Source organism: Trichechus manatus, unplaced genomic scaffold (assembly GCF_000243295.1).
Source record: "Trichechus manatus latirostris isolate Lorelei unplaced genomic scaffold, TriManLat1.0 scaffold00054, whole genome shotgun sequence".
Taxonomy (NCBI): Eukaryota; Metazoa; Chordata; class Mammalia; order Sirenia; family Trichechidae; genus Trichechus; species Trichechus manatus.
In genome coordinates, this window is record NW_004443990.1 from 12240206 (window position 1) to 12265900 (window position 25695).

At 46.6% G+C, this 25695-nt stretch overlaps 2 protein-coding genes across 3 annotated transcripts in view; one reads left to right on the forward strand and one right to left on the reverse strand.

Annotated features, from left to right (window-relative positions):
* Nucleotides 1-1996: 1996 nt before the first annotated feature.
* On the forward strand, nucleotides 1997-12548 carry ANKRD40 (ankyrin repeat domain 40). Of its 2 annotated transcripts, none has more exons than XM_004377928.2 (5): nucleotides 1997-2332; nucleotides 7290-7438; nucleotides 7813-8298; nucleotides 10231-10412; nucleotides 11289-12548. In XM_004377928.2, the coding sequence occupies exons 1-5, from the start codon at nucleotides 2199-2201 to the stop codon at nucleotides 11433-11435; spliced, it is 1098 nt and encodes a 365-aa protein (XP_004377985.1). In that variant the 5' UTR covers nucleotides 1997-2198; the 3' UTR covers nucleotides 11436-12548. The 2 variants fall into 2 exon arrangements, with proteins under 2 accessions (XP_004377985.1, XP_023588534.1); XM_023732766.1 differs by lacking the exon at nucleotides 1997-2332 and adding an exon at nucleotides 2522-3910.
* Nucleotides 12549-15551: 3003 nt separating this feature from the next.
* Nucleotides 15552-25695, reverse strand: part of ABCC3 (ATP binding cassette subfamily C member 3) — a 48107-nt gene continuing 37963 nt past the window's right edge. Inside the window, exons 28-32 of the mRNA XM_023732840.1 lie at nucleotides 23039-23185; nucleotides 22656-22814; nucleotides 22229-22395; nucleotides 18826-19020; nucleotides 15552-15813 (exon numbers count right to left, since the gene is read on the reverse strand). Of these exons, the coding sequence (XP_023588608.1) occupies nucleotides 15705-15813; nucleotides 18826-19020; nucleotides 22229-22395; nucleotides 22656-22814; nucleotides 23039-23185 (777 nt within the window). The 3' untranslated portion in view covers nucleotides 15552-15704. The remainder of the gene's footprint in view (nucleotides 15814-18825; nucleotides 19021-22228; nucleotides 22396-22655; nucleotides 22815-23038; nucleotides 23186-25695) is intronic.

The window sequence follows — 25695 nt, forward strand, 5'->3', positions numbered from 1 at the left end:
AATTCTTCCAATCCATAGAACATTGCTGTGAACTAGGTACTATTTTAATCATTCTTATTTTGCAGATGCAGAAATTAAGGCACAGGAAGATTAACTCATCCAAGATTACAGGACTAGCAAAGCTGGGATATAAACCCAGGCAGTCTAGCTTCAATCTCCATACTCACAACCACTATACTCACACTCACAACCATATGCCATACTGCTTCTAATACTTACATTCTATTGTTTGCTGTGTTGGTCTCTCCCTGCTGGAGAGTGTGCTCTTTGAAATCAAGGGCTCTGATTTGTTTGCAGTAGCATCCCCATTGCCTAGAACAGTGTCTGGCAAACAGTGCATGCTTAGATAATTCCACAGAGACAAGATAAAGTATAGATAAATGTGAGTAATAGAATAGCCATCAGGGTGCATTCAATTATGGCCGGGAGTAGAGATTTGTTTTTGGAGAGAGTTTTTGGTTTTTATCCGAGGATAACAAGCAGAAGATTGGAGTCAGGTATAAGTAGAGGTTTAGTTTAAAAAGATATTAATATTCACTGATTGAACAGCTATTGTGGGGCACATACTGTATAATCCTCTTAAGGAAAGGAAATTTGACAAAAAAATAAAATTTTATAAAGAGAGCTCACAGACTTTGGCATGAAGTCACTACCAATTTTTTTAAACTGCTTTTTAATAAAAGAGGCCACTACCTACTCCCAAATCACTCAAGTTGTGTTATAGGGCCCAATTACAGGGCCACGCACATCTGCTTCAGATGGAGTCTCACACTGGATCTGAGAATGAAAATTCAAATTGGGGAACAAATAAAAATGTAAGCTTAAGCAGAGTTCCAATTTGTCCTGGGGGCAATTTAAGTGTGTAGTCAGTTTATATTCAACACCACCTGGCGTGCAGTGTGTACTCCGTGAATTACTATATCATAATAAACACACCTTTTTTTTTTTTAACAGTAGCAAGAAAAGCGCTTGCTGTGCATACCCTGGGCAGCCCCAAGAGACGGAAATGAAAACTCAATGCCTAAATGTGTCCCTTCCTATTTTCTCTCCCTTTGTTCAGACCTTCCTCCCTCCCTCCCCAGGTTATTTCCTTAATCCTCCTGACCTCATCTGCAAAATTCCATCCTGTGCCATGTCAGAGGATCTCTCCAAGGTACCCGGACTCAGCAAAACAATATTTTTTTTTTCTCTCACTGGGTAGTAAATACAGTGCCAACTCAGGCCCTGAGCCTCCTTAAATTGATTAGGCAAGGAGTCAGGCAAAGTGCTGTTTATGTACACACTGATCCTGGAGCTCCTGGGATCAGGACCAGAAATCCAAAGCATCCTTGGTGTTTTTCCTTTTTCCCTTACATGGCCTTCATGAGAAGTAATTAATTATGATTTATAAGCAATAATAAATTACAGTTTATGAACTGTATGTGCAATATAAATACTTTTCCAGAAAGCCAAATTAAAAGAAATCCGTCTAAAACGAGATGTAAAACAACACCAATGGAAATAAATATTCTAACTGAATGGCCCCAAGCACTGTCAAAAGAAGAAGGAACAGTGTAATCTATCTCTGCAATAATGGGCATATTATAGCAGGATCGTTTTCAGCCCATTTCCCCATCCTGCTGGGCAAGAGTTGGCTCAAATAAGGAAAAAGAGCCAAACAAACTGTAAAACAACAACCCACCAATTATTTTTGATGCCTGGTAAACAGCCTGTGCCAGAGGATAAGGCTTTTTCTGGCTTTCAAATATGCTTTTTTCTTTTTCCATGTGTCCGTCCTCCTCCCTTGAAGCTGGGGGAGGTCTAAAAATAGTCAATGAATCACGGCAAATAATGTGCAGGAGTTACATAAACAGCCAGCCCGGGCTCCGGGGCCAAGGGTAGGAACGGAAAATATCTGGGTCAGAGTTGTCACACTGAATAGGGTCCCCCGGAGCCGGCCTTCGGGAGGCGCGGCCGAGAAGGAGGCCTGGCCCGGAAGGAGGCCTAGGCCTGTAGGCCGGGAGCAGCGGGGGAGCCGCGGGCGGCTCGCGGGAGGGAGCCGAAGTCCCAGGACGGGCGCGGGCAGCGGCGCAAGCAGGGCGGGAGAACTCTGCGCTCCCTCCCCATGGCTGGGAGCGGGCCGCGGCGGGGGCGGTGCTGACAGGCCCCGGGAGGGGCGGGCGGCTGGGCCCGGGCGGGGGCCTGGGGCCGTAGGAAAGATGAGCGCTCTCCTAGAGCAGAAGGAGCAGCAGGAGAGGCTGCGAGAAGCCGCGGCCTTGGGGGACATTCGGGAGGTGCAGAAACTGGTGGAGAGCGGGGTGGATGTGAACTCCCAAAATGAGGTCAACGGCTGGTAAGTGGGGAGCGGGGGAGGCCTAGAGTCAGAGCAGCCGCCTGGGATTGGGGAGCGGTCGGCCACGGCCGCCGAGTTAACACGAGGCCTGGCGCCTCGGGTCTCCGCGGTTGTACCCTCTCGAGGCCAGCCCTGGTCCCCCCTCCCCGTTGTAGTCAGGAGCGCGTCCTGCCCACGTGATCCACCGAGGGCAGCGACCACCGAGACCCTGGCGCTCCTACCGCACCCCCCCTCCAGGGGCTAATTTGGCTAGAACGGTGCTGATTCTGATTCTCAGCGACTACCTAATATGCGCTGGAGCTCATCCTAGTTCAAGTGTTGAATTCTTTTGCCGTAGGTGCTTCTGAAGAAAATACCCATGCAGAACTAAAAGCATAAGCAACTGAGCAAATATGAATCTTAAAAACGAGCCCGATTTCTTTCCCAAAGACCAGAAAGGAAATCGTTTGCTTTACTCTTCTGCTTCTCTGTTGTCTCTTTGCAGCTGCCGACAGCTGCCCGTTGAAGGAAGACTCTCTCATTTATTCTAGAGTGTTTTGCTTTGTTTTCTTACACAATTTCAAATATAGAATTTGATATAAGGCTCCAGTTGCCTGCCTGCAGGTTGAGCCCTTCGCAATTAAATAGGGCATGTAGTCTTAAGATGTGCTGATGATCAAATCTTCAGTTTTGAGTTACTGAATGTGGCATTATTCTGCTCTTTTTGCATTTAAAAATTTAAATTTTATTTGATCCAGGTAATGCTTAACCAGCCTATTTTGCTAGCGTAGAATTAAAGTGTGGTCGCAAATGTTTTATTTTTTAAAGTAGAAGCATACATTTTGGAGTTGAAAGGGACATTGGAGATGGGTTCAACCCCAGAGAATAACTTGCCCTGGGTCACACAACTAATTAATATGATAGCTAGGACCGGAACTGAGGTTCCCTGACTTCCTCACAAATCTGTCTGCCTCCTATCCCTAAAGAAAACAGCCTGGGTGGCTGTTCAGAAAGCTAGAAAAACAACTTTAAAAGTGTTTGCAGAGGAGCTTGCTGTCTTGAGTGTACCTTTCTTCGCATTGCTGTGGTTCAGGAGCTGTAAATTACAGTTTTGGCACTAGGAGGCAGTGTTGTGTAGGGGAAGAAGCCCTGGTCTTGGCTGTAGGTTCCATGCCTGCCTAGCTTTGTCACCTTGCCAGAGTTGCTTTATTTTCCATTTACTTCAGAAGAGTGTTGTGAGCATTTGCAAGATGAAGTTAATAGCTAATATTTACTGAGCTTACTCTGTAGCACAGGCACAGTTCTAAGTGCTTTATATGTGTTATCTGCAACTACTTAGGGACATAAACCCAAACCCATTGCCATTAAGTCAATTCTCACTCATAGTGACCCTGTAAGGATGGAGTAACTCAGGAACATAGCTATTGTTATCCTCTCCATATTATAGATGAGGAAACTGAGACCCAAAAAGGTTAAGTAATTTCACCAAGGCCATAGAACTTTCAGTAACTAGTATAACTGGAACACAAACCCAACATCTGACCCTAGACCCTCCAGACGCTACCCTACCACAATGCCTGTCACACATGCTCAGTAAATGTAAGTTGAATCTGAAGTAACCTGAAGAGTCTTCTGATGGATTTAATTGGGGAAGATGTGTAATAACCCGTTGCTGTCAAGTTGATTCCAACTCATAGCGACCCTATAGGGCAGAGTAGAACTGCCCCGTATGGTTTCCGAGGATTGACTGGTGGATTCAAACTGCTGACCTTTTGGTTAGCAGCCAAACGCCTAACCACTGTGCCACCAGGACATCTCAAGCTCAGCAAGTCCATGATTAAATTTTTAGTCTCTCCCTTCACCTACCTCCCATTCCAAACCTGTGCCTCTGAGCCCTCCTCATCTCATCTAATGGCAACTTCTTTCAGGTACTCAAGCCTAAAACCTTGGCACCTTCCTTGCTGCCTCTCTTTCCCTCATCCCCCACATCCAATCAATCGCCTTATCTTGCTAATTATACCTCAGATATAGTCAGAATCTGATCTCTTCTCACTAACTGTACCACTATACATGTGGTACAGTCCTCCATCATTCTTTCATCTGGATTATTGCAGTAGCCTCCTAACTAGTCTCCTAGCTTCTACCCTTACACCCTACAGTCTTTTCCCAACACAGCAGCCAGAGGGATCCTGACTTAAAGCACAAGTGAGAATATTTCACTTTGCTCAAAGCCCTCTAATGGCCCCCATCTCACTCCAAGGGAAAGCCTACAATTTCTACTTCCTGTCCCTCCACCCTGTCTCCTTAGTCTATGCCCCATCTCTTGGGATTTGCCCCCTTGCTCACTTCTTTCTGCCCCACTGGCTTCTTGCTTTTCTTATAATACTTGGCACATTCCTGATTCAAGGCCTTTGCGTCTTCTCTTCCCTCTGCCTGAAAGGCTTTTTCCCCAGGTCCCAGATGCTTTGCTCCCCCACCTCCTTCAGATCTTTGCTTAGTTGTTACCTTCGTGAGGCCTTTCCTTGACCCTCAATTTATAATTGCACCACACCTCTCCCCAACCTCTGGCATTCCCTAATCCCTTTCCCTGCTTTATTGTCCATATTACACTTAATGACCACTTACCATACTATATGCTTTGCTTACTTATTTGCTTACTATCTTAGTTTCCTCATCTGTTAAATGGGGGAATGTTAATAATAGAACTTGTTTTGAGGATTAAATGAGGTAATATATTTAAAGCACTTAATACAATGCCTAGTATGTAAAGCATTATATCTGTGTTAACTATTATTATTTTCTTATTAAACAATGTGCTGGGAAATGAGATGTAAAAGTACCTTCAAAAGACTTATTTTCTAGCATAGAAAAGCAGAATGTGACTGCTTTCATTTTGTGTTTGCTCAGTAACCACAATTTCAGCACTGATGAATGATTTCCAGTGCCTCTGGTCCAAAATACTGCCCAGCACTAATAGGATATTCTGACTGCGAATTTAGACCTGAAAGAGTTGAAGTTCAAAGATAGAGCTCCCACATTAATTGTAATCTAAGTGACATGCAAACCCTGTGGCTTTAAGAAACAAGTATAATGGCTCGTGAAGAAGTTGAAAATACTGCCTTGACTGCAATGGCTCCGAGTTACAGCTGCCTAGAGTCACACAGCTCATGCCTGTAAATGATGGTCGTTAAGGGCGCAGGGCTGTGGGGGACGTGCTGTGTTGACTTTACCCCTCTTTACGTGGTGATGCTTTAGCTAGTTGATTTGTCCCAGAGTCTCTCAGACCCACTGGCAGTAAATTACCTCCTTCACTTCCAAGCTTGCCATGAACAAGTGATTTACTACCAGCAAGAGAGTGTTTTATTTCCAAATGGGAGCATATTTTTCTCATCATGCTCCATTCATTTTTGAGTGCTCACTTATCATTATAATTATTCATTTTTCCAGCCTATGCCACAGACAACCACCCACAAACATACTCTAGGCTTCAGTTCTTCCAGAATCAAGGATATATTGGATCCTTCTACTCTAAGTGATGTCCACCTTGTCCTTGGTTCACTCATTGAGCAAGTATTAATTAAGCACCTGGTACATGCCAAGCAGATACTTTCTTATCTTCATGGAGCTTATAGTTTAGAAGCCTAGACCAAGACTCTTCTCTTATTTTTCCCAAACTGGCAGTTATGTTATCATAGAGTACCCAGTAACCTTAAAGGATAATCTAATTCTAATGAATGATAATGTAGAAACCTCAGTGGAGTTACTCCCAGCCACGCAGACAAGGTAGCTTTCTGAAAGTCACAAATGTTAAGGTGTCTAGGGCAAATTAGCTTTTCCCTGGAACCAAATAAACTTTGTGGATGACTGCCTATGCTTCCCAGAGTTGTGACCTAACCCTCACTATTGAACATATGTTCTGTTCTTCATCATATCTGTATTTGGCTATAAGCTCTGAGTTCAATCTGTATCTCAGTTCAATTAGAGAGTTGACGAACAAGGCCATTTCAAAACAGGGAAAAGTGTTTTCTTCTCATAATATGCATTCAGCTTTGGCAACTGGGGATGAATTTAGTAGTGCTGAATCCTTTAATCTCTGTTAAGATGGAGTTTTTGCTGGCATGCTAATTACATTTCTGTGCAGTATTAAAATAATGGCTCTTTAGAGTGTGCATAATCCCTTTCTATGTGTACAATATTAAATAATTAGTTTTTACTTAAATGAGTCCTATACATTAGAAGAGCCTGTTTATGAAAAATTTTGATCGTGGATGTACATTTTTTACAGTGCCTTAGGAATTAAAGTATGTGTGCAATGCCTTACACAGATGACGATGTGTTTGTTGCCTTCTAGAGAGAACTAGACAAGCCAAATTTTTTAAAAAATGGAAATTTAGAAATCCTTTTTTTTTTTTAATGAAGAAAGAAAAGTAAAGAGGAAGAGAGAGGGAGCAGCTGAGATTCACACAGGAATATCTGCTGCAGTAACAATAATTTAAGTAACAGCACAAGCTTGCAGATAGGAGATGCTTATTAGTCTAATAATATTTAATCTCCAAGTGGCATTTGATGCATATGAAGCAAGTTTCCATAGCCCCTAAAAAGGGATGTGGCAATATGAAAATAAATTTTAAAGAGACTGAGACATCCTAATGAGGATACTGATAGAGTAACACTCTGCAACATCATTGAAGTTATCTCGCCAGCGTTCTGGAAGCCATTGAAATTTAGAGCTCAAAGGACAAATTAGTTTTTCCCAGGGGCCAGAAGTGGAACTTAAAAATAAACTTTAAGCATATTAAATATTTTGATTATCTGCTTTATAAAAAGAAAAGTTGAGATTACCAGCCTGGTTTCCTGGTTTTAGCTGAACTCTTAAGAGGCTTACGTGTGTTTATAACATTTAGAATTTGAAAATCCAAATCACTTCTCCTCTTTTTAAATCACCCCTCCCCTTTTCTTTTCTTTTTAATCTGGGCAGGACCTGTTTACACTGGGCATGTAAACGCAATCATGGCCAGGTGGTCTCTTACCTGTTAAAATCAGGAGCTGACAAAGAGATTCTTACCACAAAAGGAGAAATGCCAGTCCAATTGACATCAAGGAGAGAAATCAGGAAGATCATGGGAGGTGAGTCTGTGTTTTGGGGAAATTTTTGGTTTTGTCAAACTGACTTGAAGATTTGTGGTATTATTGACTTGCATCAAACAACTGGTCTATTTCTAAAGGCTAATTACTGTGCCAAAATAGTAATTCCATGTTGTTTCTGGAAGGGTCAGCATTAAATAAGGTTTTATTTTTTTATCTGTAAAATTTAAGACAGTAATAAAAATGGTAATCATAAACCCAGTGAAATATTCTTTTCTCCTCTGACCTGAGGAAGCAATAAACACTGACCAAGATATTTGTCACATACCAAAGGACAAGAGCTTCTACAAGACACGCTTTTTTCTTCGTAATTTTTAAAGGGGTATGTAAGTGTTCTGTATTTGCTTCTTTTTAAGTGGAAGATGATGATGATGACGACGACAGCCTCCCCCAGCTGAAGAAGGAGTCAGAACTGCCCTTTGTTCCCAACTATTTGGCCAACCCAGCCTTCCCTTTTATATACACCACCACAGCAGAGAATAGAGCCCAGCTGCAGAACAGGGGCCCCTCCACACCTCCTGCATCGCCCCCTGCAGATGGCTCACCCCCATTGCTCCCCACTGGGGAACCTCCCCTGCTAGGGGCCTTTCCTCGGGACCACACCTCTCTGGCCCTGGTTCAGAACGGTGATGTGTCTGCCCCCTCTGCCATACTCAGAACACCAGAAAGCACAAAACCAGGTCCTGTTTGTCAGCCACCTATGAGTCAGAGCCGTTCTCTGTTCTCTTCTGTCCCGTCCAAGCCACCAGTGTCTCTGGAGCCTCAAAATGGGACATATGCAGGACCGGCGCCAGCATTCCAGCCATTTTTCTTCACTGGAGCATTTCCATTTAATATGCAAGGTAACCCCTCAGCAGCAGCAAACTGCCTCTGCATCGGGCAGACAGTGTCTAAGGGCTAGTGCTTTATTTCCTAGTCTTTTTTGGTGATGTGTGTGTGTTGTAGGGGTGGGTATTTATATATATTTGGGTATAATTACAAACTTACAGAAATGTTATATAGGGAACTCCCTTTACTCAGATTCGCAAATTGTTTTCCTTTTACTCTTTTGCCCCAAAGTACTTAAGTGTGGGTTTCCTAAGAACAAGGATGTTCTCATATATAGCCACAGCACAATTACCAAATTCAGGAAATGAAACCTTGATATAATACTTGTTATCTAATCCACAGTCCATATTTAAATTTTGCCAATTGTTTCAACAACGCCCTTTGTAGCTCTCCTCACTCCCCATATCCCCTGCTGCTGCCCAGGATCTAATCCAGGATCACGCATTGCATTTGGTTAATTATCGTGCTGTTTAGTCTCCTCTAATCTGGAACATTTCCTTAGCCTTTCTTTATCGTTTCTGACCTTGGTATCTTTGAAGAGTCCAAGCCGGTTATTTTTAGAATAGGATTTTCTATCATTTCTTCTGTATTTATTAGTTGGTGTTCTACTGTAAAGAAGAACTTTCCTTTTTCCTCTATTTATAGCAGTATGGACTCGTGGAGTCTTACTTTATTCAACAGGTTATAATCCCTATCATTATTTTGATGTTCAGATTATCTCATACTTGGCCAGTGGGAGCCCCTTCAAGCTGGTTCTTGTGTCCCTTTGACATGTCCCCATCATTCTTAGAGCACTTCCTTGCTATTGGTGCAACAAGATGCTCCAGACTCACAGTGTACTTTTCCCTGCCCCAGCCCTGGAATCAGCCATTTCTCCAAGAAGCCCTGCTTCTATTTGGTGGAGAATGATATTCAGAAACCAAGATGTGAGCGCTGGGTGTGCTCATTGTCACAGGTATGCCATTTCAGCTAGGCCCTCTCTCTCAGAGGACAGAATCAGGAAAAAAACAAATACGGATGTAAACAGAAAAATGCACGTATATGTTTATATGTTTACATGTAAACATGTATCTGTATTTCTGTATCTGTTTGATTATATCTATTATATATACTTAAAACCACCAGTTCATCCTGATACCTCCAATTCCAAACCAACATCACAGGCTATAGTTTAGTATTATCTTTCTGTTTTTCAGAACTAACTCTCACTTTCTGTTTTTGAGGGCCTGCTAATATACGTGCTGACAACAGTGGCCTAGGGGTGCTGTGATGTCTTCATATATAAGGAGCAAAACAGAAGTGCCAAGTGCACATAGATGCCTGCTTGGGCCATCTTGGCAGCCAGGCTCTGAATAAAAGGGCAGACTGCTTAGGTTCCAGACCCATGAATAGCAGTACCAAAGCCAAGAGCCTCCCTGAATAAGGCCTACTGTATTTGGATCATAGTTAAATTTGTATTAATAGCTTATCTTTTCACTCTTTTTATTGTGTTTATTGCAAGGAGTATAATACTTCATAAATACCTTTAGATCTACAGTTGTTAATTTTATTTTTTAGAGTAACTCATGTACCATATCTTGCCCTTGTCTTCCTTCCAACCCTCTTCTCCTTCCCCTGTTTAAGTGTAGTTAGTTTAAACCCAAACCCATTCTTAAGTCTTTACCTCCTTAGCTCCAGCAGCAGAAGTAAATTATCCTTCTATGCCACAGGGATGGCTCACCCCCCTTTTTTATTTGTGTACCACAGTCTTAGATGTAGGGATGATGGTGCAGGAAACTGCCCTAGCAGAGCCAGAATTGGGGCTAGGCAAACCCTGCTGATGGTGTTGGTTGTTCATTGGGTGGAATGGGGCAGGACTAAGTGTAACCATCTTCCGGAGAAGATCTTAAATTACACGGGCTGTCCTATGCCAGAACCGTTCATTCACATTCCCCTTTTTTTCCTAGAGCTAGTACTCAAGGTGAGGATTCAGAACCCATCTCTTCGAGAAAATGATTTCATTGAAATTGAACTGGACCGACAGGAACTCACCTACCAAGAACTGCTCAGAGTGAGTTGTTGTGAGCTGGGAATTAGTCCAGATCAAGTGGAGAAGATCAGAAAGTTACCGAACACTCTGTTAAGAAAGGTAAGAAAGGTCTGTTAAGTATGAGTGGTTGCTTTTTGCATTTGAAAAACACCTAGCTTCCTCCTTGGTTATATGAGCCCCAGTTGAAGAAATGAGAATAGAAAAAGAGTGAAGGGTGGTCTACCAAATGTAATCAATCACTGAGTTTTCTTCCCCTCTACCGAGGCTGGAGAGACACTGGCATTTTTAAGAGCTATAGAATACCAGAGGAGCCCTGGTGGTGCAGCGGTTAAGACCTCAGCTGATAACCAAAAGGTCGACAGTTTGAATCTACCAGCCGGTCCTTGGAAACCGTATGGGGGCAGTTCTGCTCTGTCCTATAGGGTCACTATGAGTCAGAATCAACTGGACAGCATTGGATTTGGGTTTTGATTAGGATATCAGAGAGAATTTTATGAATAACCATTCACATGTACCTGTTTTCAGATGTTTTACTTGTGATCTGTAAGGATTACTTTAGTGCACTGTTAGATGTGCCTTGTGTTTTACAAGGTAAGAACCAAGTTAAATCACAGGCAAATCCACATGGATACATGTGCAGTCCTCCCAGTGTCCCTGAGTTCCTTGAATACCCAGCCCATCAGGCTTCTGGCTTCTCTGGGCACTTGAGGAAAACTGGTCCATGCGTTGCTTCTCCCTTCAACCTGTGCTCATCCTGTAGCAGCTGCTGCTAAGGGTTTCCACCATTCCCACCCAACTCATGCCCTTGGGGACTGCCCTGCACAGTCGCTGACTTATCCTTGCCACAGGGATTTTTTTTTTTTTTCCTTCTTGCTTCTAGGTTTTAAAATGAGCCAATACTGATATCAACACAACACAGCAAACATGTGGACACAAATGGCTCCTTGTAATGTGTTTAACCTACTTTTGTTTTAGGACAAAGATGTTGCCCGACTCCAAGATTTCCAAGAGCTGGAACTGGTTCTAATGATAAGTGAAAATAATTTTCTGTTCCGAAATGCTGCATCCACACTGACTGAAAGGCCTTGCTACAACAGGAGAGCTTCAAAACTGACTTACTAATGCAGTAGGGACTTTTATCACTGAGGGTTGTGACAGTGTGTGTCACCTCTGGGCTAAGGACAAGCCATTGAACTAAATCAAGGCTAGTATTCTACACTTCTGCCTTGGATGCCTGGGAGGGCCCTGGTGCCACTGCGTAGTATACACTAACACCGCCTGCCAAGGTAGGAAGCCCCTGACCCCCAAGCAGTGGTGCCACTCTTCCAAGCCTCTTGGTGCACAATAAACCTATTGCTTGAAGCTTTAGACAGCTGAGAAGTGGTCTGGAGAGGCAGGACCCGAAGGTTTCTATATCCAGTGGGCTTTACATGTAGAATGTGAGAGAGTTGTCTCAGCAGAAGAGGAGTGCGGAGCCTATTTCAAGCCTCTGCTGTTGACAGTGCACCTGAAGGGCTGGGATGCACTGTTCTTCCTGTTGCATGCTCACAACTCCTAAAATGTGAACTAACCAGACAGGAAAATTGGGTACTGGACAAATGAATTTTAGCGTGACTTGTAGCTGTGAGGTTTCATATGACATAGTTATAAATGTTACTCAGGTTAAAAGTATTTAAGAATACAGTTACCTAATTGTAAATAGGCTGTTAACCAAAAGAGCTTCCCCTTCCCCGCCTTTCCCTCCGTAACATTCACACCTGCTTCTGTCTCTAGTCAGCCATTGCCCAGTTGTCTCTGCATTAACTCCCCTTCGTGGTCACTAGAGGGCTCTCTGATGATTACTAAAAGAGTCGCCCACTTTCCACTCTGAAGCAATTCCTGCCATCTACATGTTTGATTGCACCGAACGAGAAGAGCACAAACATTGCTGGTCCGTGTTTTCCACTTTCATTTTCCACTAGAAATGAAAAGCAATTGTTCAGACTGAATCTGTTGCTATTTTAAAGGTTATCGTGGGAACCTGAGCTAAAGGAGTTAGCATCTTTATTTTTGTATCAAAGATAAAGGTTATTTTGAAATTATTAGAATTTTCACACAACTCTGAAATCTGTTGCTTTTGTAAACAAATTGTTTGATCTAGGGATGCCCCCGTTTCCTGCCACCGATCTACTTAACACAGCCAGTTGTGAGTCTACCAGGCTTTGTTCTGAAGTAAATGAAAAAAAAAAAAAAAAACCTGATTAAACTCTTGAACATGGCATAAAATTTTTTTTAAAGAATGCGTTCAAGGATTCTTCTCCTTTTCTTCAGTGTCATTAATGTTAAAAGGAAAGCCACTGTCTTGTTGAAGCAAACAGCTTGACTTTAGAATTAAGCACTAGCACACTTAGACAAACAGAAGAGCAGGGGCTCGAAGCCAGCTGTTGAGGAGCATCCCTGCTGTCTTAAGAAGCTTTTTCCCCATAGTGCCTATAGTTTCCAAAGAAACTGAACTTCCTAACTGTGTTAACTTCACTTCATTGGAACACTACAGCTGAGTGAGAATGTGCAGAAGATGTCAATGGAAGAGAATGTTGTGCTAAGATAATGGCCTCCTGCTGCTGCCTGAATGCTGAGATGAGGTTGAGGTGTTTCTCGAGGCCAACTTCATGGAGTCACTCAATTTAGTGACTTAATTATATTCCACCAATTACTGATGGTGACTTACTCACCCTTGTAGGGAGTATATGCATAGCAGAGTGAAGGTGACTTATTACTCCCTTCTGTAAGTGCTTTAAGGAAGAAAGCACCCTTGTGTTTCAATCAATCAGAAGCCAGTTTACCTAGAAGTACTAGCCTTTTTTTTTCTTTGCTTTGAAAAAAAAGTTACATTTTACTGATAGAATTAAGGCTGGTTCACTCCTAGGGGAAATAAATTCAGTATTAATTTACTGGGGTTAAAACTCTTGCAGCCATCCAGATTAAGTGAAGACTCTAGAAGCAGTGGAAGCCCCTGGCTGGGAGGTTGGCTACAGAGGGATAGCCTGGTCCTACCAGGGCATCTCCCAGGCTTAGCAACAGGCGAGCAACGGTCTTGGTGTCTCAGGTGAGAGATAGGCCCGAGGTGGCTCTGCCCTGCACCATCTCTGTTCTCCTCTATAAAGTCCTCTGTTGTCTAACAGACTCCTGCCTATGGCAGTGGGGTAAGACTGCACAGTTGCTGGTAGGTGAGTTTTAAGTCTTAATCTATGCATTCAGAGAAATATTTTTATATGCTTTGTGTAATTTATAACAAAAATTTTTTTTAGCTTTGTTAACTATGAATTCACCCCTCCTCTTCCACTGCGTATTTAAAGCATTCATTCACACTGCGTGTACACATTGACCGGAGAAGTTTTTCTTTATGCATTGCTGACTGTTCAAACATAACAAATGTTATTAAAATTAGATATTAACTGACCGAGCCCATATTCTTTCATTCTGGCCTCCTAAATAGCACTAGACTGCTAGTTGGAGGGGACTCAGAGGGACAGGCTCTGGAGGAAGAAGCTCTGGACCCGTTTGTCACGTGGGCCACCACCATCCTGCTGCTGCTCACACCCTGTCACTGGCACCTGAAGACATACTTTGTGTGGTGTCTTTCCTCCCAGTTCATAGCAGTTAGCTTCATTTCCACTGAGAAGCTGAGCCAGCTAGATGGAGGTCATCCCCTATTAACCACATGTTCTGGTTATCCTATTTCCTTTATACAACTGAGCCTCTCCTTTGGGCTGTTGGCTCCTGTCAGGGCTGTGATGAGCACAGAAGCAAACTCCCAAGACAGAAGAGGAAATACAGCCTTACACCTTCAGATCTTTAGCTGAGAACGATGCTGAATAAATCTGTGTTTCTGTTGTTGTAGGGCAGCCAGAGCCTCACAAAGCAGACTTTATGCCAGATTGGCCTAATAGATCAGCATAGCAGAGACCTTGTCTTAGCACCAAGGAGAGGCAGCATAATTTGGGCATTTGTGCTTTCATACTTGCTTTATCACTAGGATGGACGTCTCCTTCCATATGCTTATAAACATCCTGGGCAGAAACAGCCTGCCAAAAAAAAAAACAAAAAATGTGATTAACCTTTAACAAATGGTCCTGCAGCGCAGGCTGACCCAGAGCATATAGAAAAAGCAGATCAAAGGAGCCATCTCCACACTTATTGCTAACCATTTAGGGTGGGGGGAAAAACACCCACAGACAAGTCACATCATCCCAAGAATCAGGCATAGGAAATGACAGAGACCCGAAAACTTAGTGAGATAACAAAGGGAAGAGATCCATTCCAAATCAAACAGGTCTTGTGCCAGGTGGGTTGTGACCTGCAGAAAATGAACCCTCCGTTGGTCACCCACGAATGCACATTTAATTGACCCCCTCACATCTCCCTTACCAGCCAGGGAGGTGGTGGCCTCTGAGCTCGCATACTCAGCTTCCACTAGGCTGAGGAAGATGAATGACTGGGAGGCTGCAGTGGTTGTGGGGACTGTCTGGAATAGACTTGTAAAGGAGTGAGGAGATAAAGCACCATGTACTTCTGAGCCCCTAGAGAAACCGGCTTCGTGATCTGGAGGGTGACACAGACGTGGAGGTGTTCACAACAGCTTTCCCGCGAGGCCTTAGGTCAGATTTCAGGGGCTTTATTTCTCACCTTTTTATACTGTCCACACAGAGCAGGAACTATGGCAATTACCCAGTGAATTTTAGTTGTGAAGACACTATTTCCAGCAAAAAGCTTTTGGGGCCAAAGTTTTCAGATAGCTGCAGCTATGCAGACGGATGTAAAGTCCACCTCCGTGTCTCCCCCTTCCTGCCTCCCCCAAACATCCTAACCCCAAACCTTGTGCACAGGTGGAGAAAGGCTACATAGGAGTGTAGATATTGTTGAGCACATCACTTTATTCATCAGTGTTCCATTTTTAATGCATTCTGGCCAGCACCCGCACGTACAGAACTCAGTTCTTAAGGATGGCCTGGCCTGGCAGTCTCCTGTTCCAGGACGAAAAGTTTTATTTAAAAAAATACTTCAGAATAGAAAACATGAAAAAAAAATCATAACTGGGAGGGAGGTCATTCCATAAAATGATTGAGAACAATGCAGTGTGGAAATAATACTCGACTGGGAATCAGGAGACCCAAGGACTAGCCAGGGCTCTGCCTCAAACTAACTGTGACCTCAGTACATCATTCACCTGTTGGGCCTCACTTCCTCATCTAAAGCATTTAGCACAGTTATACTATGAGGCACTTTACAGGGGCAAAATCTAACAACTGCCCCCAACGTTTGTCCTCAAGTCCATTCTGCAGACATATTTGGTGTCATTTCTCTTCCTGGTGAAAACCAGGGATGGCCAGGAGGAAATCCCGGGGATATATTTTAGGCAAGTCCAGCATCTTTGGCCATCCCATAGAAGATGCCTCTAGCTGCGATGAGGTTGGCTGGAGAATCAAATTCAGCTATTGTCCCTTTGTCCAGGACCAGGACCCTAGTCAAAGAAGAGAAATGATCAGGTCTCCATCAGCTCGGACCTGGCCACACAGTCCAACCTTGCCCTTCTGGAGACTGCTCAGGACCCGGAGTGATATGCCAACCCACCTACTTCAGTCAACCCACCCAACACAGCCACGTGTGGACGCTTGCGAGGCTGGTTATTTTAGCTGCTCCCTTTGCTCTACCGGCAAATGAGGCGGTTTCTGGGATCAAACACAGGGGCCTATTCATCTCTGCTAGTCGGGGCTCCAAAAACCTTCCCTAATGAGCCCTTCCCTTCTCTGGGGTCACAGGGCTTGAGGCGGGCTGTGCACAGGGAGCCACCAGCCTGCGCGCTGGGGCCCTGCACGCTTCCATCTGCTTTGTGCCAGCTCACAAAGGCACGGCGGGAAACCGGGCTGCAGCAAGGCCTGACATTGGAATCTGGGGCTGTGCCTGCCAATCTGGCTGCCACTGACGGTGGATCCCTGCCCTCCACAGTCAGGCTTGGGCCTGCGATTAGAAACTCCTACCAACCAAACACAGGGTACACTTGGTGCAGGGCTAACACACTGGCTCCACATGGTAGGGCAGGAGGGGCAAGGCCCTGGGTCCAGACCAGGGGGAGGCCTGGACCGTCCTGTCTAATTCCCACCTCCTGAGCTCCCAGAAACGTGTCAGGGAGGAGGTTTCTGTGGACATCCCTGCCCAGCCCCTGCCCAAATTAGAGCCCAGGAGACTGCCTTTTTCCTCCCCCCACCTCCCACCTCCATCCCCAGAAAACTCTTCAGTGGCAATGAGAATATTGCTCTTAGGGTTAGGACCGAAAACATTACCATAGTCCTCAAAGGCCACCATAGGGCCTGTCCCCCGCTCCCCCTCATCTTGGTTCTACTGTCCCTTTGCCCTCTGCACTCCAGCCTCGTGCCCTCCTGCTTCAGGGCCTTCACATGTGTTGTATCTGCTGTCTGAAAATTTCAGCTCCGTCTCTACCCCCACCCCCAACTCCTACTTATCCTTTGGAGCCCGGCTGGTGCTTCACATCCTCAGGAGAACCTCCCCTGGCTGCCCTGTGTGGTCAGCTTCCTCTGGCCTACATGCACATGGACCTCTGCGCTTCCCTGCAGGCTCTGACTGCACATGCAGTAGCATGATTATTTGATCATTTCTGCCTCCCCCATTAGAATGAATGAACGCCCAGCCTCTGAGGTCAGTCTGAGCCTCACTCTCAGGGCTGCTGGTGAATGAACCATTTTCAGTTAGGCCTGAGAACAGGTCCTCTCTGCCCTGGCCCTCTCCCTGGTCTGGACCCAGGGCCTAGTGCCTCCTGCCCAGCCTCCCTTCTCCCGGTGGGGTCCTGGGGGCCTGGATGAGAGTGTGTGTGTTGAGGGGGTGGTGAGCTTAGATCCCAAGGTCGTGCTAGCCATATGGGTTCACTTCTGAGAGAGGGGCAAGGTCTGACCCTTTACCCTGCCCACGGCGCCCTCCTTCCTCTCTCTACAGATGTTTACTGAATGAATGATGGCCCACTGATGCGTTCCCACCATACTCCTTCCACACAGACTTGCTCAAGCTTTCCACCATCTCTCCCCTCAGAGTTCCCACCCCCTCATGTATCTAAGGGGGTCAGCCTATCAGTCCGCTTTTCATGAGCCTTCTGAGCCCTCTAGACCCCCCTCAGCTTCCAGCACCACTTCTTGGCATTTGACACAATGAGGGAACAGCTCACAATTTTTCCTTTTGGCTGAGTGGCCTGCCTCCCCAAGGAAGCCAGACGATTCCGATTCCGAGGGCAAGACCCCTTCCCTAATCCTTTCAGAGTCTTACAGCAAGGCAAGAGGTGAGGGGCTGGGGGGAGGAAATCGCATTTCCCAGGACCACCTGCACTTTACACACATTATTTCATTGACTCCTTACAGCAACCCTGAGAGATGTGATCATTTCCATTTGAAACGGAGGCTCAAAAAGGTTTTGTGCATTGCCCCTGGTCATGCAGCAGCTGGCAGCTGAGCTGGGCCTGGGTCTCAGGCTGTTTGGCTCCAGATCCGTGCACTCCCTACTGCAAGGCATCAGCTTCTGATGGTGCGGCCAGGAAACACATGCTGGGTCACAGGCACCAATGCAGGGACCCAGGCACCACACACCTTCCCCAAGCTGCTTCCTTCTCTATGGAACGGTATGATTATATCCATCTCATGGTGTGGTAAAAAACCAAAAACATTGCCGTCAAGTAGATTCTGACTCATAGTGACCCTGCAGGACAGAGTAGAACTGCCCCATAGGGTTTCCAAGGCCCTGGTGGCACAGTGGTTAAATGCTTGGCTGCTAACCAAAAGGTCAGTGGTTTGAACCCACCAGCTGCTCCGTGGGAGAAAGATGTGGCAGTCTGCTTCTATGAAGATTTACAGCCTTGGAAACCCATGGACAATTCTACTCTGTCCTATGGGGTTGCTATTATAGTAGGAATCGACCCACGGCAATGGGTTAATCTTTACAGAAGCAGACTGCCACATCTTTCTCCTGCAGAGCAGCTAGTGGGTTCAAACTACCTACCTTTTGGTTAGCAGCCAAGCACTTAACCACTATGCCACCAGGGCTCCTATTCACAGGCTCCTATTCATCATTGCAAATGCAATGATGGTGGTAGGAGCTCTCTGTAACTAGGTGCTCAGGAAATGTTGGGATTCAGCATGAAGATCGTATCATTAATAGGAGGCAGAATGGTGGTGGCCTGTGCGTGATTCACAATGCCTGGGGGGCCCCAATGTGCCCCTTCCCCACACGATGGTAACCCCAAAGTATCTCCTTTACCCCAAGAAAACAGCACTGCCCGCCCCCACAACCATGCCCTGGTAACTCCACTCTCTCCAGCCTCTAATCCGTAACTCAGGAAATCCCACTCTGTCCCCCATGCCCTAGACAACCCGATGAGGTCTCCCCTGCCCAGATAACCCTAATCTGTCCTGCTCCTTCCCCGTGCCCCAGGCAACCCCACCAGATCCCCCCTTGTTTGGTGCCCAAGCTCCACCTAGTGTAGTCCATGATGGTGTTGAGCCGGTGCGCGATGGTCAGCACTGTGCAGCTCTCAAACTGGGTGCGGATGGTGGCCTGGATGAGGTCATCAGTCTCCAGATCAACGGCGGCCGTGGCCTCGTCTAAAACTAGGATGCGGCTCTTGCGGAGCAGGGCTCGGGCCAGGCACATAAGTTGCCGCTGGCCAACGCTGGAAATGGAGAAGGCAGGCATCTGCAGCCTGGAGCCGCCGACCTGCCTCCAGGCCTTGCTCCCTGACCCGATTTTGTCTCCACTCCTTCCCCAGGGCTCAGGTCTGGCTTCCTGTATAACCTCTCCCATTTATGCCACAGCCTAGCCCTCCCTGGAACCCAGACATGAGGTCTGGACACCACAGGGATGATGAGGGGCTCGGGGGTAGAACCAGTGTTCTGTGACACTGTGAAATCCCCCAGTCTATTTTCGGGAACTTCAGCCTCCGCTTTCTTTGCTTTTCCCCCATCCTTCCTCTTCCACTGGTGCCATGTTTCTCTGTTTCTCCCTATCAGCTATTTATACCTTTGTAAGAACATGCTGGAGCCCTGGGGGCGCAGTGTTTAAGAGCTTGGCTGCTAACCAAAATGTTGGCAGTTCAAATCCACCAGCCGCTCCTTGGAAACCAGTTCTAGTCTGTCCTATAGGGCCACTATAAGTCATAATTGACTTGACGGAAATGAGTTTGGTTTGGTTTGGTTTTGGTTAAGAACATTCTTAAGAAGCCCTTGTGGCACAAACGGTTAAGTGCTCGGCTGCTAACTGAAAGGTTGGAGGTTCGAACCTACCCAGCTGCTCCGAGGAAGAAGTACCTGGTGATCTGATTCCATAAAGATTAGAGCCAAGAAAACCCTATGGGGCAGTTCTGCTCTGTCACATGGGGTCACTATGAGCCAAAATTGACTCGACAGCACTTAACAACAACATGAACTCGCTTAAGTGGCTCTTCCTGGGCACCTGCATGTACGCCTCACCGTGCCATCTTGCTGTGCCTCATATACAGTCCGGTCACCTCCCGCTGCCATGAAGAACAGAGGTCAGAGCTCTATTCCCAAAGAATGGGTACGGCAGGGAAGAATCCAGGGACTTCCCGTGTCTGGTCACTGGGGAGGTGGAGGACAGCCAGGATTCGTACCTTTAACCTCCCATCTTGGAAGCCAGAGCCAGTGGACAAAGCGAGGCTGTGTTCCCAACCCCAGAGGCCACCACACTCCCACACTCAAGGATAAATACCTCAGCTCTACCCAAAGGGGTGAGTCAGCACCGCAGGAGCGAAGGCCAGGCTTGCTCTCTGGCCCATTCCCGCAACTAATGAAGGTTTTGGCAACAGAATGAGCCACCACATAGAATTCGGAGCTGATTTACGGTGGGACTGGCACAGGATACTGGGTATACTTGAAGTGGCTACAAGCTCTGTGAGGGAGGAGGGGAGACAATTTCTGTCTCAGAGCCTGTCGTGTGTGTGCGTGTGTGTGCGTGTGTGTGTGTGCGTGTGTGCGTGTGTGCGTGTGTGCGTGTGTGTGGGGGTGGGGTGGGGGGGGGAATGCTCTAGGGGAGGTGCTGATAGCAAGCGGCTATAGGAGACTGGGGAGAAACAGCTATGGGGGGTGGGGTTTGGAGAGCCCATGCTTGACCACCAGCCACCTCCAATGTGATTTTGTAACCAAAAGCCAGTTAACATGCACATTGGGCCTTGAAGGGCCGCCTGGGGTGGTGGGGAGTCCTACCCATTGTATGGGTGAGGGAGGTGGCTGAGATGCAGGAAGGAAAGGTTTGGGGTAAAAGCCCTCTCTTTCCTGAGACTCTGCCCTGCCTCTTTGCTAGCTGAGCAACTGTGGGCAGCTAACCTGTTATTTCTGAGCCTCACTTTGGGCCCACAGGACTGTAGTAAGCCTTAAACGGGACAGTGGAGGCCACCGTGCTTTAACATTCATTGTTAAGTGCTGAGAAGATGTAAAGGGTTATTTAGTTCGTGCTGTTGTTGCTTTTTGAGGTCTGGGGAGGTTCCAGGGGCATAGAAAGACTACGAAAATAAGAAGAAGAAAATAGCTAGCATGTAACCAGGCTAAGTGTTTTCCATTTCATCACAATGTCCCTGTGACTGCTGCCCACTATGATAGCCACCAGCCACACGTGGCTACTGAGCACCTGAAATATGGCTAGTCCAGACTGAGACGTGCTGCAAGGGTAAAACAGACACTGGATTCCAAACTCAGTACGAAAAAAAAAGGTAAAATATCTCGAATAATTTTTGTATCGATTACATGTTGAAATGAGCAAAAACCCGTTGGGTTCTGACTCATATCGACTCATACAGGACAAAGCAGAAATGCCCCATAGGGTTTCCAAGGCTGTAATCTTTATGGAAGCAGACTGCCACATCTTTCTCCTGTGGAGTGGCTGGTGGGTTCGAACCACCTACCTCTTGGTTAGCAGCTCAGCACTTAACCACTGTGCCACCAGGGCTCCTTGAAATAAGCATAGTTTAGATATATTGGGCTAAATAAAATAGACTTTATAATCTATTTAAATTTAAAATATATTTAAATATACTATAAGATATTTGTATTATTTAAATATATTATAATATAGTTATATATACAATACAATTTCGCCTGTTTCTTTTTACTTTTTTTTAATGTGGCTACTAGAAAAATTTTAATTACACATATGTGGCTCACATTATATTGTTTTTGGACAATCTGGTGTTAAGACGCATGGATTGTTATTATCCCCATTTTACAGTGCAGGAAAAGGAGGCACAGAGAGGTTATGCAACTTGCCCCAAATCACACAGCTAACGCAGGTCTGGGCATCTCAAGGCTTTAGACTCAATAAGACTCATCTCAAAGGGCCTCCTGGCCCCTCCCTGATGCACAGCCCAAAGGCTGAGGATATAAAACCAGGGGCGTCAGGCCAGCTTTGGAGGGGAGCCAAGAAAAGCCTGGAGAGCACATTTCACCTACACCTCAACTACAGGCCAGGTGGCATCCATCTTGGAAAATGTTTGTGATTTTCCTAAAGCACTGAGCTAGTCCTTCCTCTTACCTTCTCCACAGGTTCAGCCCAGAGCCCCCTCCCCAGGCCAAGCATAGCAGTTACAACCTCACATGGACATAGGGCTTTAGAATCTCCCAGGCCTGGTTCAAATCCCAGGCATGCCTTCTCTGTGTGACTTTGGCCGAGCCCCTTACCCTTGCTGAGCCTCAGGTTCCTCATCTGTGAAATGAGATCATGGACCACCTCTGGGACTTGTGTGGGGAGTCAGTGAGGTAGTGCCCAGTGTCTGGCACATAGAACATGCTCAGTACAAAATAACACCCCGTACATGCACCCTGCTGCAATTCACGGTGGTTCCCCGTGACCTGCCGCCTCCCTTCTGTTACCTGAGATTCTCCCCGCCCTCAGAGCACTGGAAGTCAAGGCCTGCGGGCTGGGAGCTCACAAATGTGTGCAGGTGGGACAGCTCCAAGGCCTGCCACATGTCTTCCTCTGAGTAATTGCCATAGGGGTCCAGGTTCATACGCAGGGTCCCCGAGAACAGGATGGGGTCCTGGGGACACAACAAGGCCTCAGAAGGAGGCAGCTCAGGCCTCAGGAGCCATGGGTCCCGGGGTCAGGGTAAAAGAGAGGGATTGAGGTTGCCCTTTTCCACTCTGTCCCAAGCCCTCCGGGACAAAGGCAGTGGCCAAGCAGATAGAAAAATTGCCTGCGGGGAAGTGATAAACCTCAGCTTTGCCAGTCACAAAATCCTCCCCTAAAGCAGGAACCAGGGCCATTGGTCGGTGTGGCCAGTGCATGACAGGCTTGTACCTGAGGGATGATGGTCAGCTGAGAACGCAAGTCATGGAGCCCAATGTCCGCCACATTGAGACCGTCAACGCGGATTTCACCCTCTGCTGCCTCCAGGATGCGGAACAGGCAGAGGGTCATGGACGACTTGCCGGCCCCTGTGCGCCCCACGATTCCCACCTGCAGTGGGTGGGCGAGGGGGCTGTCAGGGGGAGACTGATGAGTCAGAAGGGGCTGGGAGAGCTCAGGGAGGAGGGGGTGTCCCCGGGACTCCCCTAAAGAGGCTGAGCAGAGGTCTGAGCTGGACACCTGCTCTCTCAAAGACCCATGCTCCCCAGAAGGGCTGTGGCAGCACCCCCCACCGCCAGCACAAGTACGCACCCAGTCATCCCACCTCATGGTACCTTCTCGCCACCATGCACGCACAGACTCAGGTTCTTCAGTACCAGGTCCAGGCCTGGCCGGTAGCGCACGGAGTAGTTCCGGAACTCCACCTTACCCTGTGGGGGCCAGCCCTTTGGAGGGCGGCTGCCCTCCACCACCCAAGGGGCCTGGATGAGAGAGGTTCACAATTAAGGCAGCACCCCTTCCCCAGCCTGATCCTCTCCCACTTTCAGCCTCCCTCTCCCCTGAACCCCCTCAATCCTCACCCATTGTGGTCCCTGGGGGAGGGCCCCTGGCTCCCCATGGTCCAACATTGCAGCTTAACAAATTCTTTATCCCTCAGTGGCTGATCTATAGTGTCCCTCTTCTGCCCCCCTACTTCCTCCTTGTGCCCTGTATTCCTGAGGTGCCTTGTCCCTGCCTGTCCCAGTGCCCCCTTTTGCCCCCTTTCTCCATTCATTGAGTGGCTACTCTGTGCAGGCCCTGGTGACACAATGGGGAACAAGCCACAGTGGTTGCCCCCGTGAGCCTCATACTTTAGTAGGAGGAGACACACAGTCAACAAATAAGCACATTTCTAGGCGATGATACACAGGGATGAGGAGTGCTTGGTGCTGCTGCTATATACAGGGTGATCAGGGAAAACTTCCTGGAGGAAGTGACATTTGAGTCAAATCCTGATGTAGGTGAAGGCACAAGTCAAGTGGATATCTGGAGGAAGGGCATTCTAGGCAGAGGGAACAGCCAGTGTAAATGCCCCTGGGTGTGCTCTGGAGCTCATCTAGAAAGGCAAGAGGGAGAGAATTTAGGTAGCAGGTGGCCCCATCATGTAGGGCCTTGAAGGTCATTTGAAGGACTATGGTTTTTTCACTGTGAGTAAGATGCAGAGCCATTAGAGGGCTGTGCACAGAGGAGTAATGAGATTCAGTGTGTTTTTAAAGGATTCCTTTGGCTGCTATGAGGAAGAAAGACTGGGGGTGGGGAGGGAGGGTGGAAACAGGGAGATTAGTTAAAAAGCTGTCACAATAATCTGGGCATGAGATGATGGTGGCTTCCAGGCAGAATCAGCTACATAATTTGCAGGGCCCAGTGCAAAATGAAAAAATTATGAAGAATTATAAGGTGGCAATAGCAAAGCATTAAACCAAGCATGAGGTCTTTCTAAGCCACGAGGCCCTTCTAAGAGTGGGGTCCTGCGTGACAGCACAGGTCACATAGTCATGAGCCAGCCCTGCCTTGAGGCAGGGGAAGCCAGAGTACTGGCAGTCAGAAAGCAAATCAAGCGCAGACCGCTGTCTCTCGAGGAGGTGTTCAAGAAAAGAGAGGGTAGCAGGGTGGAGGGTGGAATATTTTAGGACAGGGAGAGAGGATCACGTGTATAGACAGGGAACAACTGGAATGGTAGATATGAAGAATGGGGGCGGTAGTGGTTCAGTGACAGAACTCTCACCTTCCATGCAGGAGATCTGGGTTCAATTCCCAGCCAATGCACCCCATGTGCAGCCACCACTCATCTGTTAGCGGAAGCTTGTGTGTTGCTACGATGCTGAACAGATTTCAGTAGAGTTTCCAGATTAAGACAGACTAGGGACTAGGAAGAAAGGTCTGGAAATCTACTTTCAAAAAAAACTGCCAATGAAAACCCTATGGAGCATTACTGAACATTTTGATCAAAGATTCTATAGAAAAATCCTGATCAAAACAGGGGAAATGCAGAATGGAATTTCAAAATCTCATGGAATTTAGACTTTCAGGAGTCATGGAGCCTGGATGAATCCCCAAAACTACTGCTCTGAGGTAATCTTTAAACCTTAAACCAAAAATACCCCCTGCAAATATTCCCTTTAAACTAAACAATAAAAACCAAAAAACCCAAATCCATTGCTGTCGAGTTGATTCCGACTCATAGCGACCCTATATGACAGAGTAGAACTGCCCTATAGAGTTTCCAAGGAGTGGCTGGTGAATGTGAACTGCTGACCTTTTGGTTAGCAGCCATAGCACTTAACCACCACACCACCGGGGTTTCCAAACTGAGCAATAGTTTAACTTAATTAGTAGAGAACGCCTGCCTTGAGCATTGTGCTCTTTTAAGCATTATTTATATAGGATCGAACTGACAACAGCAACTCGAAAGATTAGATAGGAAACTTAGGGGGCAGTGAGTGTATGTTAATGTGGAGAAACAATCTGGAAAAGGAGGGTGAGAATGTTCGCACAACTTGAAGAATGTAATCAATGTCACTAAATTATACGTGTAGAAATTGTTGAATTGGTGTATGTTCTGCTGTGTATATTCTCAACAACAACAACAACAAATTAACTAATTAAAAAAAAAAGAAAGAAAACCCATGGAGCAGAATGGTCCAATCCCGTCGTGCATGGGGTTGCCATGAGTTGGGGGACTGACTGGACAGCAGCTAACAACAACAGCAGACATGAGGAGAGAGAATATGAAGATCCAGAGAGGGGACGGGGATGATGCGCGATGTCTGGGTAGATGGAGCCCACAGGGGTGGAGAGGCCAGACCAGGAGGAATGGTGGGCTGGGAGAGCGTGTGATGGAGGCCAGCTGATAGGGCAAGAGCAAGGGTCTAGAATCCATGAGACAGAGAGGTCCAAGAAGGAGGAAAGGGTCCTGTCATCTGAATGTGACTGAGAGGTTGAGTTAGGTAAG